Below are 19655 nucleotides of genomic sequence, written 5' to 3'. Positions count from 1 at the left end.
AGCCTTAATTTTCTGCTTGCCCTCTTAGAACACCCGACAGTTTGAGACAACAAATCTTGACTTTAGCCATTTTCTTAATTAAGACGTCAACATTTGTCAGTCGCTTTGCTGATTCTCCAAAATCCACATAAGCTGAAGGCAACATGTGATTGACACCAAGCTGTCATTAGAGGCAATAATGTAAATTATTATGATGCTACAGTCAAACATCACTTACTCACTTCACGCAATGATACTGGAAATACTTGTATCATGAATTTATTTAATAACTGATGTGTAAATTGAAATGCTGCACATTAATCAAACGTATAGTAGGCTCTGTATTACATATAACGATATTTCTCCATTTTAAAGTTTTTCTTTTCTAGGAAAAGTATTTAAAAAGTGCAAAGGTGACACATAATATGTAGTGTCAAAGTAAAAGGTTCTGTATTTATGTGCTTTAATACTGAAGTAGTTTTCATTTATTGAGATATAATAGACATTAACATCTATTACTAATTCTCTCCCAGCAGACTACCATACATGTTACGATGTTAAATAAAACTTTTATAACAAATGCACTACCTCAAAATTAGAAAAGGTATCAATGTTTATATATATAATTTTGTTATAAATATTTTACTGTCATCGTCTACTTGTGGTGATGGCAGTTAACACACCTTGTTCACAAAATGGAAATAAGAAACTCCTTGGTGTCATCAGTTTGGTGTTTCCTGTCATCCCATGGTGTTCTGCATCATTCTGACACCCCTCCCCAGCACACAAAGCCTTGACTTGGGGACGGTCACGTTTAGGCTGGAGGAAGGAGGTGCAGTGAGGGACTGTTGGGCCGGGCAGCCAGGATGTAGATCCCACTCTCTCTCAGAAACTCCTGCCAGCCCACCTGTCTGCTAGAGAAAGCAGCAAAGATCATTATACCTGGCAGGAGCCAGAACAATCAGCATGTCAAAGATGTCAGTACAGAGAAGGTCTAATAAGCGTATTCTCTAAATACAATACATTTAGAATTTAACTGATTATTTTTAAAGAACTTTATTTTAACATTAAATATAAGCTTAAAGATAAGAATAAATTTGAATTGAGGTCACTGGAGGATAATAAATGCTTTTATCCTCATACTTGCATGCACACACATACTGTATAAACCCCATTAATTCAATATTGAAAAGGAATTAGAGCTGGACTGGGAGCACACCTGTTTTGGTCCTTGTCAGAATGAAACATCTTCCCTCTGCTCTTTTCGCTCCCAGAGCTGGCGGGGCTGCTCTCTGATATGGGCCCGACGTGACTGATACTGGACAAGACAGGAGAGGAAGATGTAATACCAGCCACTCTGCCTGTTTAGTAGGTGTGTCTGAACAGGGAAATCTGACCGTTACAAACATACATTACTCACTTCTTCTCACATTTTTTGTGCTAATGTTTTCTATCCACCCATTTTCTGAAACCGCTTGTCCTATTCAGGGTCACCGGGATCTGGAGCCAATTCCAGATGCTACAGGTGCAAGGCAGGGACCCATCATAGGGCACAAGGCAGGGAACAACCCTGGATGGGGCACCAACCCATCACAGGGCACAAGACAGGGAACAACCCCGGATGGGGCACCAACCCATCACAGTGCACAAGGCAGGGAACAACCACGGATGGGGCACCAACCCATCACAGGGCACAAGGCAGGGAACAACCCAGGACGGGGCACCAACCCATCACAGGGCACAAGGCAGGGAACAACCCTGGATGGGGCACCAACCCATCATAGGGCACACGGCAGGGAACAACCCCGGATGGGGCACCAACCCATCATAGGGCACAAGGCAGGGAACAACCCCGGATGGGGCACCAACCCATCACAGGGCACAACCCCGGATGGGGCACCAACCCATCACAGGGCACAAGGCAGGGAACAACCCCAGATGGGGCACCAATCCATCGCAGGGCACAAGGCAGGGAACAACCCCGGATGGGGCACCAACCCATCACAGGGCACAACCCCGGATGGGGCACCAACCCATCACAGGGCACAAGGCAGGGAACAACCCCAGATGGGGCACCAATCCATCGCAGGGCACACTCACACAGCAGTCATTCACACACACACACACACACACACCTACGGTAACTCCAATTTGCCTCGTCACGTTTTTGGACTCTGGGGGGGAAACAACACAGGGAGAACATGCAAGCTCCACACACAGATCCCTGGTGGAGACTTGAACCCAAGGCCCACAGGTGTGAGGCGACACTGCTAACCACTGCATGACCGTGTCACCAATGCTAATGTTTCACTGTTGTTTGTGCTGTTTTACCACGATAACCATGACAGCCATGTCCATGACACATGAAACATTCTAGGATATAGTAAGTAACTGTGTAGCATTATTTGTTTTCATTGCATGATGTAGTATTACAAACCATTTAAATTTACATATTATATTTTGCTTCATTACTTTACTACCTTTGCATTTATTCCATACAGGTTAAAATACAATGTTTATACAGTGCATTCACAGCTCTTGTGCTCTAATACCGTGGGCCTGAAGTGGAAGTAGTTTTTTCCAGTAGTACTTCATAAATAAACAGGATGAAAACATATGACCACTCTTACCAGGAGAACCGAAATAACGTGCAGTAAAAGTACTTACTTCAAAGGCTCTCATAAGTGGTGTACTGTGTTTGTGTAAAGGTTTTTGTGTCTTAATATAAAAGTCACATGATGACCTGAATGAAATATTCTGCTTTAGTTTCACGTTTATCATGAGTAAGCAAACCAACACTAAAGAGTGGTACAGGCCATATAACGATAGGAATTCAGTTCAAAGTAGTAATGCAATATGGGAACTTCAAACAAAGAAACAAACAGTTAGGCAATTATATAATTAGATACATTCATAACTGAATGCAAAAGTTGCCATTAGTCTGTGAATATGCCACTAAATTTGTACTTAAACTGAACATCCGTCTTTAAATCTACATCCTATATCTTGCCTGTCCATGATATAAAATACTGCCCTGACATCTGTGCTCAAATGCATCTCTAAAAACAACAGTGTTGCACTGGTTTGTGTCCGCATTTCTCATGCATTAATTCTGTGATTCTTACTGATTATGTATGTTTAGGAAATGCCTATCAAAAGAATAATTGCTCAGTTCTGTCCAGGTTGCGGTACATGCTTTGACAAACTTCTCTGCAGGCAAAACAGGAGGGAGTAGGAATAATAACAACAAATTACTGAAGTAAAGAATAGTCAGACAAACTGTGCGATACATCAAGGCCTTCCTGCAGTAAAGATGAAGTTTCAGCCAAAAAATAAGCCTTGTTGGCTGCTTACCAGGAAAGCTGCATCTCGTTATTTTGAAATTCAAAAGATCTTGGCAAACTCATAGCTGTTGTCTGTCTGCTATGACTTGGTTAGACATTTTTATAAGAAATTTATGCATATGCAGATATTCCATGGAAGATCCAAATATATGCTAGTTACTGTCCATCTAATCCACCAATACATCTTAAGCTCAAGTCAACATTGGTTTGTTAGCTTGTAAAATATAAATGAATTCAGTCTTATTTTGACATGACTCAATTAGAGAATTCATTTTTACAGCAGAGGCAAAATCTCTGATTCAGCGCTAGCTGTACTGATTGATACGGTATATCCGAACCCTTACCTAACACTGCAGGACTGTGACTCCTTCGTATGTTTCTGGAACCAGGATGTTTGGACTCTGCGTGTCTCCCACATGGTGATGAATCCATCTTTATCTTGGTCCAGGCCGAAAAAAACCAACCTCGCTCGATCTCTCTCTTTGGCCGTCAGCAACCTGACCAGTGAGTTCTGGAGAAAACAAGAGAGAAGTCTCGTCCGGTCACCGAAACTATATTGTATCTGGTATAATTAAGTTTGTAATCAAACCGCTTAACACAAACATTCACACATCCTTAAAATTCAACAGAAAGTTGTCTATTCTTTTTTCCCAAATTACAGCAATGAGACATGGAACATGGAAGTCTTTGCCACCTGAGTACGGAACTTCTTCAGGACTCCCAAGGATTCATGGTACAGGAAGTCCGACCACTCGATGTGGCCCTTCTTCTCAGTGTCCAGACTGGCATATTGGGCCAGGACTTCCTCCTCCTGCTCGTCTGACAGTTCTCTCTCAAAAAGCTGCTTGAACACAAAGTGCTTGTAGTATAGAAGACCGTCTGACCCGAGGCATGACTCTATGGCGAAAGAAAATTAATTCACAGTTAATTAACACCTGACCAGGTGGTACGGTGATCCAGTCAGTATAGTAATGCTCTGTTTATAGGTAAGCAAATAAAAATTATATTTTCATAGTGAAGTTAATGTTTTTATGGTCTAAAATCCTTGTATCAGAAAATATATTTTTCATTAAAATTATTAGGAAGTCTGTTTTAATAACCACTTAGCCAGTACAGGGTTAGGGTGACCCTGGAGTCTATCCAGGGAAGCACAGGGCATGAGACTGGGCACTGTCCGTTACAGGACACAAATTATGGGTAATATAGAGACACCAATTCACCTAAACCATGACTTTTTTGATTGCAGGAGGACACAAAATTACCAAACTAAAAAACTGCATTATTATATAAATGAAAATGGATGATGGATGATGAAGTTCAACTTCATCATCCATTTAGTAGACAGTACAGAATAGCTCACCTGGAATGATCTTACACTGTTTGAAGGTTTCCATGAGACTATACATCTCTTCTTCTGTGAGAAGGAGGTTGACATTGTCCTGTAGGAATAAAAAGAATGTGATATAAATAATAAAGAATGCATGGGAGGTCAGTTTCCTGAATATGCAATGCCGGTTTGCATCAAACTTTCATCTATCCATCTTCTGACTTTGCTTATCCTGGTCTGGGTCCTGACAGCACAGGGCTGGGATACATCCTGGATGGCAGAGATGAGATTCAAACCCCTAATGCCAGACCCAATGTGCCATCCTGTATCCAAACTATACACAAAACCCACACACAAATTGTCAACCATTTATAGACACCAATCCAGCTGAACTATGTCTTGGGGCTATGGTAAGACAATAGAGGAAACACAGGGTCAGAGTAGGAAATAAACCTTGAAGTGTGACACTGAATTTACTACTAAGGCCTTGAAAATGCACTGGAAAGAAAACTCACAGTCACTTTGGAGTAAACTTCAAACTGCTGGTTTAAGCCAGTCAGATCCACTATCTCATCCAGCTTTTTCTTGCTTCCTACATATCTTTCTGCTATCTACAGTGACCCATTCTAGAAGCTAAACCCAGGGGAAGAGAGGGATGGGATCAATGCCGCAAGATGCTGATGTGACCCAGTAATAGCTTGAAATGGCTCCTCTGGCTGCTGAAATAAACCCTGCCTTGGGTTCCTTGACTGCTAATAGTAAAGGCCACTGGAAAAGCAACATATTCAGCAAAGTTATCATGTCCTTCCTACACATGAATGGAAAATAAATTCACTGTGAACTTCACTGGTTACACAAATAGCACTTGGGTTATACAGTATGGTTGGCAGCTGTCCGACAACAGAGCAAGACCTATATATCATCACTCTCCAAAGAAAAACATATTTCTCCATAAATCCATTATTTCAACAAGATGAAAAATACATTTTTTCAGAATCTACTTTTCAAAATTAAACCTAAAACAGCACAAGACCCTTAGCACCACATAAAGAGACCTATTTTTTTCACAGCCATCAGTGAAAGGTTTATGTTTTTAATGGACTTGCGTGGATTGTTGTTAGCAAGGAAAATATGTCAGGGCTAACAAGATGAAAACTAAACTCACTTTACATTCACAATTGACAATGATGTTAGCTACTGTAGCTATCTTGCTATCAGTAAATAATCATCATAAATACAAATGATAACTAGTACAAACATAAGTACTATTTAAACATCCCCCATGTCTTGCTGTGCCTGTTTATTGCAAAAAAAAATGCTACAAAATGCATCCTGCTGAACTACTCACACCATTAATTTAAATAACTGAGCATGATCTCTCAGGTAACTTAAAGGGAGCTTAAGTCCAGCACAGGAGATATACTCCCTGAGTGTTTATAACACACAAAAAAGGCAGTATTGTGCATATGGCCTAAAGTGAAAAAACATATATCTGCACACACACACACAAATTATGAATAGAATACAGAGACTACTTTTAATCACATGTTCTGCACACCAAATGAATGGTTCAAACTGAGGACAATTACAACTGCTATGCAGTTAATCGTAGCAGGTGCTTAGAAAATCAAAGCAGCCATTAACTATTCAAATCAGACATAAGGGATGATTACTGTAAATAATCAGATGTAATTAATACTCCACACATCCCTGCTTTACTGAAAAGCCATGCTTTTCAATATAACACTAAGAAATGTCCTTTGAAATAAAATTCAGTTTGGCTGCCAAAAAGGTTGAGACAAATGATGTCATGCTTAAACTGAAGTAAGGTAATTCACAGTGGATTTACTGCTGTTGTACATATTCGAGCTTTAAACACACTCAGGTAAGCATTTATGAATGGGAGCTACAAAGACTAACAGAGGCATTACATTGAACACAGGAATGTGGAATTTCAGGGAACAAATTAGGACTCAGAAAAGCCTGACATGATAAACAAATTTCATACAGAATCAAACAAAATCATTATCTTGAAATGGATTTTTATGAAGTGCTTAAATAGAACACCTTAACAAAAAAAAAACTTGAAAATGAATTTAGAGCCAAGGCAATTTCTTCAACCCATGGAAAACTGGAGCATTTCCAGTTTCGCAAACCCAGCTGGTAATTACATGCAGCTTATTTGAAAAAGAAAAACATGTTGGAGGGAAATTAGATGCTTTTTAAACTGACAATGACCAAACTGTAGATTAGAATCCCAAGAGCATTCAGCATTTGATTAAAAAATACAACCTATTGCAGATGGACCCTGCTCTGATAATAAAAAAAAAAACGGTTGATTTTTCATCACTGCTAATTACCACACCACCACCTATCTTTCTCCTGTGAGGATGCAGGCAGGAACTGAGGGATGTATCTAGGTCTATCAGCACATCTGTACTTGCTGTCAGCAGAAAATGGAATTGAGGAAAATGGAAAAACATCCCAATTGTATTTCATATTTCCCAAAAGAAAAGGGTGTTTAATTGCACAGAACCTGTTTACACCAGAGTAATGGCATTCCAAATGTTGCAAATGGTGAAATATTGAGGTAAGAGAGAGCATGGTCCTATATTATAATGTTTCTAATATAAAGCAACGTTAGCATTATAAAGGTTGTTTTGTTGATATACTAAAACAACTACAGCAAACAATAGCCTGCTAAGATGTTATTATAATAAGTATTATAATCACATTACACACATATTCACAGAGACCCTCCTCTAAGAAACATTCTTGTGAGATGGCAAATCAGACAGGCATTTACCCTCACTGGTGAAAAAATAAGGGCTTTATTAATAAACTGCCCTATAACCAACATCCATGAATCTATTACAAAATTTCAAGTAAAACTGTACCATAGTAGTAACGGCTGACTGGGCACATTTGACTACAGTTTTACCTAACAGGATGTGCTTAAAATACATATACTGGAGTAATATTATGTTACAAGCACAATATAAGGTCAGTGTTGCCCTAAATATAAATACAGCCCCCTGTTTTCACTCAGTGATGTATGAGACGCACACACAGTGCGAGCAGATGGTAATGCAACGCGCACATGCACACACACGGACTCACACACACTCACACACACGCACTCACACACACTCACACAGTAGTAGCAGCTCCAGCCCGTGGTGGTCTGCGCAGTCTCCCTCATCTCCTGCAGATTCTCCTTGCTCAGATATCCCATCTCTCGCAGGCACCCGTCGTGGAAGACTCGGGTACAGATCCGACAAGGGTACAGGTCATCTGCGGTCCACACCTCGCAGACGTCACACATCTCATCATTAGTGGGCTAAGAGAGTGACAAGAATGCAGGTCATTCAAAAAATCCTTACTCAAAAATACCATTGCCAGTAATGCACTTACATGGAAAAACAGAATTATTATTGGATGTGTTTGTCAGAGGGTCTCTGTCGGTGATCTTCAGGTAACATTTCATCACACCGATTTTATTAATCTGTACCTTTCACTCAGCAATGTGTATTTATCACTGTATACAGTTTATGATCTAGTTTGATTTGCATCCAGGAATTCACCTCTTGTCAGTTTCATTTATTTGTACTCACCTTCAAAATAAAACTAATTAGCTGGTTAAAAGCTAATTCACCACTCCTATTCACCACTCAGAGCTATTTTGCCAATGTGGTAATAAAATACAAATTGCAGCAAGAATTGTACAGTATTTTCTTTTTATGGGATGTCCAGACAGTGTTTAAATTTGTAGAGACGATCTTCTGTTCTAGTCCTGCAGCTGTATATCTGTTTAACTGTCATATCTCAGTACAGATGATAACCTTCTATTACAATAACTTCTCATACAATTACCATTTATTTCCTCTCTTCAGTTTGCTCCTTTTCCACATTGTTGTTCATAATTTTGTTCTTAATGTTATCTGGATAAATTTAGTTTAATGATGTTAAAAAAATCTTGTTAAATACTGTATTTCCCATGATGGAATATAGGTTTTGCTTATTTGAACTCAGCTGAACAACAATTCAGCTTGGAGTTTCAAAAGCAGTAGGGAGATGGATGGAAAAATGAATTCTGCTTTTTTAGTAATTTGTTTTACATATCTCAAAAATCATTGCCAGATTTATGAAAGTAGTCTTATTTATTAACTAAAGAAGGCAACATGTAATGTTTCATTACAGTCTAAAAAAGCAATTTTCTTTGAAGGTTAAATGAAAATTTAGACAGAAGTATGCATTTTACAAATGGAAAAAAAACACTTCTGTGTTTTAAGCTGAGCCATCCAAGAACCTCCTACTTTGTCATCCAAACATGGTCAATGGGGGAGGGGCCCACACAGGGCACAATGCAGAAATAAACAGTGCACAGGGTGCCCGCCCATTGCAAGGCATGATCTGGCATCTATCCATCCATCCATCCATCCATTTTCTGTAACAGCTTGTCCTAATCAGGGCTGCAGGGGATCTGGAGCCAATCCCACCGACTATGGGCACAAGGCAGGGAAGACCCCAGGATGGGGCATCAACCAATTACAATGGCACTCTTACACACCAATTTGACATTTAGCTGAATTAATTTAATTATAACTACCAGAAGAGCCTATTAGAATGATTAAGATCTTTACAACAAATCAGCAAAGTACAAACAAGGTAAACCAGAACTCTTCTCTTAATACTTTATCCATGATTCAATTTGCTCAACACTTTGGCTCCAAACTTGTAGGCCTGCTTCATGAATTAACAATACTCATACAGTGGGCCGACAGTTCTGTGGTTTGGGTCTGCTACCTCTGCAGCACAGAATCACAACATCACATATTTATTTGTCTTTCTGGTTTCCATAATTTTATTTTATGAATTTGTTTGACTCCACCATTTTCAAGAACTTGACAAGAATATGTCTCCAATGTCGGTTGACCAGTGAGTCATCTTGCTACAGAGATAGGATGGAGACTGCAGGCTATTAATGATGATATATGATCTGCATAGGGATTGCCGGGTCAAAATCAATTCTGATCCACTGTAAGAAAACGTTCTACAGTACAGCCTATATCATTAAACTCTGATGGATTTTTTGGTAGCTAAAAATTAAAAAAATGTATTCAATGTGACTATAATGCGTTCCTGAAAAACCTCCAGCTCACTAAAATCGCATGCTAAAATACACATATCCAAATAACAACAACAGTGATACCAGTACGGAGGGTGTTGTGTGTCAATATTCAATAAATAAATATGTCGTTTAAATTATAACTGAAATTGTCATTTAATTGACTATTTATAAATATGTCATTTAAATGATTATTTAAACAATCATTTAAATTGCTATATGCTCCATTATATGGAAGTACAGCATATAATCCTACTGGAGATAATAATGTCCCATCCTATGCGTCCTTCGAAGTTTCGTGCAATGAATCTTGGGATTTCAGCAAAACAATAACGCATTTCTAGGCTGCATTTGAAGGAGTCATCTAAATGGGATGGCCTTGTCGTCTTCAAATGCAGCCTTCGAAGGATGCAGCCCCTGAATTCAGATGCAGCCCTAGTGATGAACCTACATTGTGTAGAGCTAATTACTAGTGCTTAGTGACTGCAAAGATAACCCAGCATCTAATGCTTTGGAATATTACATTAGACTATGAGATTCTTTCTTTTTTCCTTTGCTAATTCACTCACCTCTTCCCTCTGATATAGGTCACTTTTGATTGGCTGGTCATCATTGATGTCCCTTTTTGGCCGGATGAAGGCTGGAGGGACAAGCTGATTGGTTTTTTTAAGATCCTCTGGTTCCACCCCTTTGCCATCAAGCAGCCGAGACCAGGCTTCCTGATTGACTGAAGAGGACACCTGCTGTGTCACAGGGGCTGTTTGTTTTCTGCCATTGTCTGACTCCTCTTCCTCCTTCTGGTCTGTTTCAGAGATTTCAGGCCCCTCAGTGGGATTAGTGTGGTCTTCAGTATCAGTGCGACTAGCTTGAGGTGGTCGGTTGGTTATTCCCTCCTTGAATACTGTAACCACTGCACTGCACTTCCTCACCTTCTCCACCTGCTGCTTCTTGGACATCAGGACACCCATGTCTGGAGAATGAGAAAACAAACACACTCCAGAGTATTACAGATATTATCACAATCATATTACAAACACATTCCTGTCCACAGTGACTTATGCCCTCAACTTAAATGGCAGGATATTATAATGCTATATTATAAAAAACCTTTTTATCATTATGTTTTTTTTTCATGTTGTTAATCAGCTAATGTTGGTGCTGCCAGAAATGACAGAACTGTATTCCCAGGACGGTCCTTGGTCCAGCAATCTAAGCCACAGTCATCTTGCATGCTTGGTATGTTTTAACCAGAATTCTGTCCTTGTGGTGATACATAGATCTGAAAGTATACTTTATTTATTCCTCATACCACTTATATGACAATTAGCAGAATCTTTCCCTACCAGTTAGATGGTTACTTGTATTGTATGTTTTAATGGCCATGTTTGACAATAGAATAGGTGGAAGTAATCATCACAAAAGTCCTCAGCCAGATTATCATGCGGTATGTCCATTTACACAAGAGATTCCTCTGTGTAACTGACTTCTGGGACGTGAAATTAGCATCAAATTACTTAATGTAACAGCCTAGAGGGTAAAAACAATAATTTTGGCAAAAGGTTTCTAGTTCATTAGAAGGCAGGACAAAAGTGCCTGGCAAAAGTTATACATGTTAAGGCAGCATTTCTTGCAGAGAGAATTATCGAACCCCCACCTGGAGTCAAAGCTATTGTTTGATTAATTTTCCTAGTTAGCTGTTTAGTTCCTTAACTCAGTAATTCCTTTTCTTTTTGAGCCATTGTTCTAGGTGGAGTGGTGAAGTATGTGGTTTCAATCTATGGTCAAAATAAACCTATTATAATGGCACCATGTGACTCAGGCACTGTACCCTTTATTGTTTGTTTGAACAAGTATTTATAGGTGAAGAGTATGACAGTGACATCACTTCCTGGAGACAGTTTGATTGGCCCCATTAGCTGTTAGAATTCATTGCACATGCAGTCATATAGTTTAAAATTAAAATTCAAGCTCTTTTTAATTTAGAAGCTTGTGAGAGCATGTCCTCTGTAAAATATTCAAGGTTTAAACATTTCGATACACAGCAGAAGACAGAAACATGCATCCCATCATCATCTCAACTGATGATCTCTAGTAGTACTGGATGGATTAAAGCAGAACAAAAACAGAATATGCCCTGCTTCTGTATATTTCAATTTTGTTATAGGAAATATTGATAAGGAATTAAAGCCAAAACTTAGAAATCACAACAAAAGCAGTTACAGTATAGTTTTATAGTCAGGTTTGTAAGTGAGGGTTAATGCATGACAATCCAGTGTCAAAAAGTTACAAACCTACGACCGTTAAACAGTTTGCTTATATACAACCCAAGTCACTGTGTTTATTAGAACCGAATAGTGATACTTTATTCATACTTTATTGATTCTTTATCCCTGTGGAAAATTGTCTTTTCACCTATCCTGCCTTGCATTCTACAAGACACACAAACAGGCGAGAGCAAGCTTGTGGGGGGCACAGGGCGGGGGGGCAACATGCGGCACCACTGAAGCTGGAGGTGACCCACCATCATTCTGTTTCAGCCAGTGACATTCCCATCAAGGGCAATTGGTTTTATAGTTTCCGTTGAGTAACGTTACCATTTCAGATTATAACCATGCATTGATTATTTGATTTAGTGCTGTAGATCGCCTGGCTGGCACTACGAGCGCGGTTACAGAAAATTAATCAACACCCTTCAGATGCCAGAATTCAACAGTGCTGTGGTAAGCCTATAATAAAATGTTTTCCTGGCTCCACAACCGAGCACAGCAGACCTACCAGGCCTCAGCTAGGGTATAACTAAACTGTACATTTGAACAGTGTTATGCCTGTCAGGTAATTCAAACAATACCATTGAATAATATAATCAAGTGTTCAAGTCATGTTAGAAACGTTTGTGTCAAAAGGACTGAGCAGACAGTCATGAAAAGTCATGAGTAAGATATGTGACACAATTGGGTCAGCATTGTAAAAACCTTACGTAGAGCACTGCTGTTCCTACAAATCATAGCTTGGCAACTAAAATTTGCATCACATTTTTTTGTTATTGTTCCTGGGAAGCAAGTGTTATATCCGAATTGCTTATGCCTCGGAAGTTTGAAGTATAGAAAATGGCTGTTATTCCCTAAAATCTTTCATCTTTTGTGACCTGGACAGTGATATTTTTTCCTTGCAGCTGTAACTAAACTGAGCTGGTGGGCATAAGGCCCCTGTATTTATACTAATATTTATATTACTGGAAAATTTTTGAAAGTTCTCGAAAGTTCTAGTAGTTACTTGAAGTATACTCAGCACTCAATCTATCTAGAATATTTGTAATGATGTGGAAATTTCAAAATAGCACTGTACTGGTCACAAAGGCAAAGTTCGTGGGGAATAACAGCCGTTTCCATATTTTCGGGCAGAAGCAAATAGGGAATAACACTTACTACTCAGGAACAAAAAATGTGTTATACAGTGTAATACATTCATTTCCAGGTTCACTTTGTAACCACATAGACTTCACAGCAGCACAATCGAAAAAGCACCATCACAGGATAATTAACAACGCAAGAGGACCCAAATTTTTGTTTGAAATGGAGGTTTCTTTAAAAATCTATAATCCCATCAACAGGCCTGAGAATAACTCCCTGGGCTCTGTTAGCCTTTGTGAAGCATCTGATGCTGTTGCTCAGCTATTGTCTCAGGCAGATCAGAACGCCTTCATCTCCATGTACATTTGGCAAAGCACCTCAGCTCAGGCTTTTACGGACGGCACCAAATCAGGAATTATTCTGAAAATCTTTAAGATCCCCAAAAACACAGCACATATGCATAAGTAACTATGCATTTTCTTTTCAGCTGAACACATCAACCGTGTTTGTATTCATAATTTTATATAGTCAAAATAAGATGAAATGGGTGGTGATATAGTCTCTTCAAATATTCAGTATTTGAATAACCACACCTTCATTATTTATTGTCCATTACTTCATATAAAATACTGCATATTAAGGTACTAACATCTGCAAACCCTGTGTCCTCGTCTAGGATAAGCAGGATGGATGGAATGTCTACTAATAAGTATTAAGTAATAAGAATGGCTTACAGTATATTGACAATTATAATGCATTATGAAGGTATCTATAGCACATTATAGATGAGAGCTTCACAGAGCATTCATAATGCATAACAAACGTGGGTATAATGTGTTATGCCTTTTTATAATAGTTATAGCTGTGCTTGTAATACTTTATGAATCCATTATAATGTATTATGATGGTCTGTATAATGCATCATGATGATTGCTTTAAGTGATGTGTTACTGAAGTATACATTAAGATCATCACAGCAGTCTGCTTTCATGTTTCTCAGCTATTTCATTCCAAAGATAAAAGAGAATCACTGCTGAATAGTATGAGCATGTAAATAGGAAGTCACGTTCAAATATTCTGTTTCTTCTGAACACTGGCACATAGTAGACAAATAATCACAGAAACCTATAAACCTGACACTTTATGGATTTAGACAACATATTCATTCCAGTACCACCTTAATGTCATGGTTTTATATTAGGAAATACATAGCAGCATATGGGTAAAACAATAGCATAGGCTTCTGCATAGGTATCTTGATAACACATACAGTATGACTGTATTGATCTGGGAAGAGCTTTCATTCATAACGGCTTACTGTACAGCACCCAGTATAATGGATTCCAGTAATGGGACTGAACTCTCAGCTTTTTCATGCAGGCATACAGATTAACCTGCCCAAGCTGTAGGCCAATATTTCAATAAACTCCAATGACAATTCTAGCTATTGCTTCTCCACGAAACCAGCTCGCTACATATAGTTTGGTTCCCTATATAATACATAATTTAACTTTTCAGTCATTAGCAATACGAAATATGAGAAACAGATCATTATTTTGTGCTGTTTTCTTCTTTATGATAGAAAGTACAGAACAGTATTTAAATTTTAAAAAATCTCTTTTAGGTCAGTGTTTCCAAATATGTGTGCTCTCATAAAGATGAAAGCCATCTCTAATGTTCATACCCTCATCAGTATGAGCTGACTACAATTTCATGTTTACAGTATTATGTCTGTGTTAGCTGGCATTCTAGATAATGAATTCATGTAAGAAAACAAAAAGTGGTTCTTAATACACAGAAACTACTAAATGAGTTAGATGCAGGGCGACGGAATCCCGGTTTGGCCACTGAAAAAGGGAAAATTTTATTATTGCTTTGGTACTAAATCTACACTAAACTTATTATCCATTCCTATTTCACTAAGTCAGTTAAAGTAAAAATTCCTATAGGTAAAACAGCAAGTTCTGTCCAGAGATCTACACCAGTAAGCATCTGGTTATAGATACAGGTCCTCAGCCAAATCCAACCATACAAAAAAAAACTGGTCGAACATCCATGCCCATGATAAGCATTTGAAAAAGCAATGTACACGTTTCCGCTTCCCAGGATTTAAAATTCCACTGGTGATTTTGGAGAGAGAGGCATTTGAATGTGAATGCATGTTTAGTAAGAAACCACCCCCTACATTTTTATTCAGCCTGTGCCAAATGCAGCGCCAGAGTCAACCAATGCACTGCAAGGTACAAACAATAGGTATGTTGTAGAGGTGCCAATAAGAATGGCACAGGCTTAAGAATTCTGGGAAGGAATTCATGTCCTTAGGGCTGGAGTGGAGGGCCAACTACTGCCGTGTCCTATAAAATCTTATAATTAATTTGGGAAATATGGTTAGGCAAAGATGAACTTCAGTAGTGATTATGTGGAACCCAGACCTCAGACATGAAGTGGACTGCAAAAGGACGTTGACACTAATGATGTTTGCTGTTGTTCACAGTGTGCCATACACAGTGTATGTTCCTCCACACAGCAGTCTTATCCTAATTACATCCCCCCCCCCCCCCCCCATACATAATTGTAAGTGGGATTAAATGGATGCAGTGTACATGTGTATCCTAAGTGGAATCCGCATCCTAAAGCTGCACATTCTGAGAGTTGCATTTCTGTTCCACAAATTCAGAAAATGTCCAATCAAAGGAAACTGCAGTGTGATTAAACTGCAGCCTGACCCATAAATTATTTAAATTTAATTTAGATGATCCAATTAAAATCTCAAATTTGCTTTAGCAGTATGCATCATAGAAATGTAAGCTGTCAGAGAAAACATTTTTGCTCACATTCTCCTACTTTATTTTTATTCCAAGCAGCATACTGATATCAGTATTTACTGTAGTCATATTTGCTATTCGTCTTTCTTCTGTTTCTGCTTATATAGAAAGCAGGAAAGCCGTGCTTCATTTATGACACCTGCTTACTTCTTCAGTGATGTGTAAAGTTTAAATAAGGCTATAAATGAAGCAGCAGTTAATGTAGTGATTAATGACACAGAGTTGTAAATGAATGTCTGATTCAAGAAACAAGCTTGCCCTGCAGTTATGCCCTTTCAGAAGGGGAATTCCCATCAACATCTTCACTAAATACGAAAATCTAACCTACTGTTGATTCGTAGGCAAATTTACCTTCTTGGGTATTATTTTTATGGCAACATATCACATTTAGAACAAGACATGAGCAACATAACAAGGCATTTCCTCTTTAACGTTAAGTATTACCCTTGATATACAGTAACTTAAATTATTTAAACGGGTGAACACGTTCTGTATATATCGCCTAAATATTAATTACTTGCTTGTAGTTAATGCCCCAATCAGGAAACAAGAGATGCCGATGGTAAACAAAAAGAGAGAGATTCATAAATCATAAACACAAATAATTGTGCATCGCTCGCAATAGGAATCGTGAAAATGCACTATCAATCTCCAAAACCATACCCCGTAAAAATGTCTCTTCTCGTAGATGTAAACGACAAATTACGGAAACCCACTGCAAACGCAAAACTGCACAATAACATGCTGAAATTAAATAATAATAACCGACGTTACGGAACATACATATCATACACAGCGATATATATGAGAGCTGATTGCAAGAAAAATCGGCAAAGGACTGAGTTAGACATTGGGGAGACAACTTAATAGTTTAAATACGAAGATCTATTATTCGGGGGATGAATGAAGCTAAATTATATATTAGGGTAGCATGTCCCCTCGGTTATAACGGTTGCTATCCCCTGTGCATCTAACGCATCTAATAAAGCATTGAAAATAAAACAATTGCATTTTGAACTATTTTAACGTTAAATGAAACGACATATACTCATAAACCAAAAAACAAGATACTTTCCTTGCAAATTCTGCAAATAAGTAAAGCATTTCATACCTGAGACCAAAGCGGACAGCACTCCGGCACTTGATTTTTCCCGTCTCCTTTTAAGCCGTCAACACCGCATTTCAAGCTCCGCTTGGCTTAAAAGTATGTGTTTCTGACAGTTGTTTCCCCCCCCCCGCAAAACTAAGATGCCCAGAATGACTGAAGTAAATGGGCAAATATAAATAATAAAGCAGTTTTAAAAGTGGTGGGGCGGCTTGACGAGGTTCATGCGGAGAAGCCGAGGCTCGGACAGCTCTGGTGCTGAACTGCGTTGCCCGTTTTTAACTATAGTCGGTCCTGTGTAAAATTCGGCTCTTTGAGCTAAGGATAAACCGCGTTTAAGAACATTACTAACTTCCAGGTAACGACTTAACCGAATAAAAACTGCACGTGCGACTGGCGTAAATTCAGCCGCATCCCTTGCGGTCTTGTACCGTTTGTACGTACAGTACAGTGGGCTGAGAGTCTCTGTCAACTGCTACGGGCGCTTCTCAAGAACATGACGTTTGCCTCAGGAAACGCCAATAACAGCTCGGGCTACTTTTTAAACACAGTTTTTATATTACCGGCGGGCCATACGATGTGACAGCCAAACACAAGTCTGTGCATGAATGTGTGCAGATACGTCTGTCGTTTAAACGATGACTGAGTGTTCTGCCTTTTTCACATGGGATCCTGGCCCAACATCCAAGACGGTAATGGATTTTGGTGTTTTAAAATATAATACTTATTAGGCTAAGTGTGACGTAAACGCAACTGATATGTGTCTGTATTTGTTGGTCAGTAGAGGCAAAAAATGCTATGAGTCACAATTAACCACATAAATTGCTTTTAAAATCTGTTATCTAGGGAGGCGTATACAACACGTTGTGGTTAGAAAAAAGTTGAAGTCTTCAACACGGAAAATGATAAATCAATACACGTGCCATCATTTTTGTACTGGGTTCCTCTGACAGAGCTTAAAAGCATCAAATATATTGAACCAATAAACTTCTATTCTTAAAATAGCAGAAGAAACGTAGGAATCTTCCAATTATTTTGGTCCGAAGGAAAATCTTTTTATTGAGAGGGGAAATAGACTCAGCAGTGACGGGCAGCTTAACCCACTCCTAACAGGGACATGGGTCATGCTTTTGCATTTTGGTCAAGGCCACATCCGTTTATCCATATAGCATGGGAGGGATATGAGGCGGATCTCTTCTGGAGAGCAGCTGAAATAAATTACACAGCATATGAGGGCAATAATTCATCTTTTTAATATAGCTATAAATTAAACAAATTCTAATAGCTATAATTCTTTGCATGTGTCATTCAGAACTATAAAAACATCATCATTTGTATCATTTGTGTTAGAGTTCCTAACAACATCGTTCTGCCTTTGCACAGGGGTACAATGTGTTGTTTTGTTTTTTTTATTTTTGTGAAATCCCATTGTTGTTGTTACAAAATGGACCCTGCAAGGGCAAAAGGGACAGTGGATGGATAAATGCAGGTAAGACATGCAGCTGGACAGAGAGAGGCAATAAGGTTCAAGGGGCAAATAAAAAATGAAGCAATGGCATGAAAAGATTTTAAATATATATATAATTAAAAAAGCAGGATGTCATAAATGGATGTAGGGGGTGTTCAATAAATAATCTTATTGTTGTGTTTGGATAGAGCATAAATGCAAAACATCATTCCATCCAGCAGTCAGGTTTCTTTCCACACAGTCCCGGAGCCCACTGGACAGGGTACAGATAAGGACGTGGGGTTTCTGACTGTATGGTACTTCGGAGATGAGGAGAAGAAGGACTCAAGGGAGGGAATTGCTGTATACAGCATGGAATATTAAAATCTGAATGCTGCAAGACTCACTGGTTCATATCAAATCCCTAAGAACCACTCCATGATCCCTGAATCAAGCAAAAAAAATCTAAATGCATGTAAATACAAGAATTTATTTAACTTAAATTAAGCTAGATAGTATTCGAATGCTAAAAGCCACACAAATCGATTTAGGTCTTGGTTGTTCCCCTATTAAATAATGTATCACTCAAACACATATTGTCTTCAAATGGCACCATAACAAAATCCTATACAGAGAATGAGTCCATCAGAATAAGCGGTCATTTTGCTGTGGTAAGCATACACAGATTGACCTGAAAGCTAATTGCAGCCTTGGCAGTAATGAGAAAAGTGTCTTTCATGCCAGAGATAGAAGCTCAGACCATATGTTGTTCAAATGATCTAGATTCTATTTTCTGTTCCTGTGGTCGTTTGTACGAAATACAGACCTTGTGAAGTTATTGCGCAATATGAGAAATAATTAAAAAAAAACACAACATGTTCCCTGGTCTTGTTCTTCATTTCATTCAGTATGATGCCTATTGAAATGTTTTTTGCGTTTTTGATTATAAATAATATGGACAGTGCAAAGCCACAACGTCCACGCACACTACAATTCTCTCTAATTTATCTTACTCACCGCATACTAAAAGTGACTATCCTGTAAATATTCCTTCTCGAACGATCATTTTTTACATTTGTCCTGCTTATTGTACAGTATAATCATGTATCGTAAATTACATCAATTTTGTCTTTTTCCTTTACTGTCAACA

At 38.6% G+C, this 19655-nt stretch overlaps 1 protein-coding gene and 1 long non-coding RNA gene across 3 annotated transcripts; one reads left to right on the top strand and one right to left on the bottom strand.

Moving 5' to 3' along the window:
• Window positions 1-242: 242 nt before the first annotated feature.
• On the bottom strand, window positions 243-17526 carry phf24 (PHD finger protein 24). Of its 2 annotated transcripts, none has more exons than XM_023838902.2 (8): window positions 17065-17526; window positions 10348-10748; window positions 7805-7990; window positions 4684-4762; window positions 4018-4220; window positions 3668-3834; window positions 1199-1297; window positions 243-893 (listed from the first exon to the last, which is right to left on the bottom strand). In XM_023838902.2, the coding sequence occupies exons 2-8, from the start codon at window positions 10744-10746 to the stop codon at window positions 794-796; spliced, it is 1233 nt and encodes a 410-aa protein (XP_023694670.2). In that variant the 5' UTR covers window positions 10747-10748; window positions 17065-17526; the 3' UTR covers window positions 243-793. The 2 variants fall into 2 exon arrangements, with proteins under 2 accessions (XP_023694670.2, XP_023694672.2); XM_023838904.2 differs by having other exon boundaries at window positions 243-890.
• A 99-nt stretch (window positions 17527-17625) lies between these two features.
• On the top strand, window positions 17626-19366 carry LOC111857763 (uncharacterized). Its single transcript, XR_002841434.2, has 3 exons — window positions 17626-17750; window positions 18442-18547; window positions 18745-19366. It is a non-coding gene; the product is annotated as an uncharacterized lncRNA (long non-coding RNA).
• Window positions 19367-19655: the final 289 nt, after the last annotated feature.

The sequence above is a fragment of the Paramormyrops kingsleyae genome, chromosome 7, assembly GCF_048594095.1.
Source record: "Paramormyrops kingsleyae isolate MSU_618 chromosome 7, PKINGS_0.4, whole genome shotgun sequence".
NCBI lineage: Eukaryota > Metazoa > Chordata > Actinopteri > Osteoglossiformes > Mormyridae > Paramormyrops > Paramormyrops kingsleyae.
Note: the sequence above shows the minus strand (reverse complement) of the source record. Positions and strands in the feature narration are given on the sequence as shown.

Excerpts from the sequence above, each read along its gene's own strand:
- phf24 (XM_023838902.2), bottom strand. The coding sequence starts at position 10,746 with ATGGGTGTCCTGATGTCCAAGAAGCAGCAGGTGGAGAAGGTGAGGAAG. Across the intron at positions 7,991-10,347 it reads ACCTATATCAGAGGGAAGAG|CCCACTAATGATGAGATGTG; the intron begins GTGAGTGAATTA and ends TCACTCTCTTAG. Across the intron at positions 1,298-3,667 it reads TCACAGTCCTGCAGTGTTAG|TATCAGTCACGTCGGGCCCA; the intron begins GTAAGGGTTCGG and ends TGTCTTGTCCAG.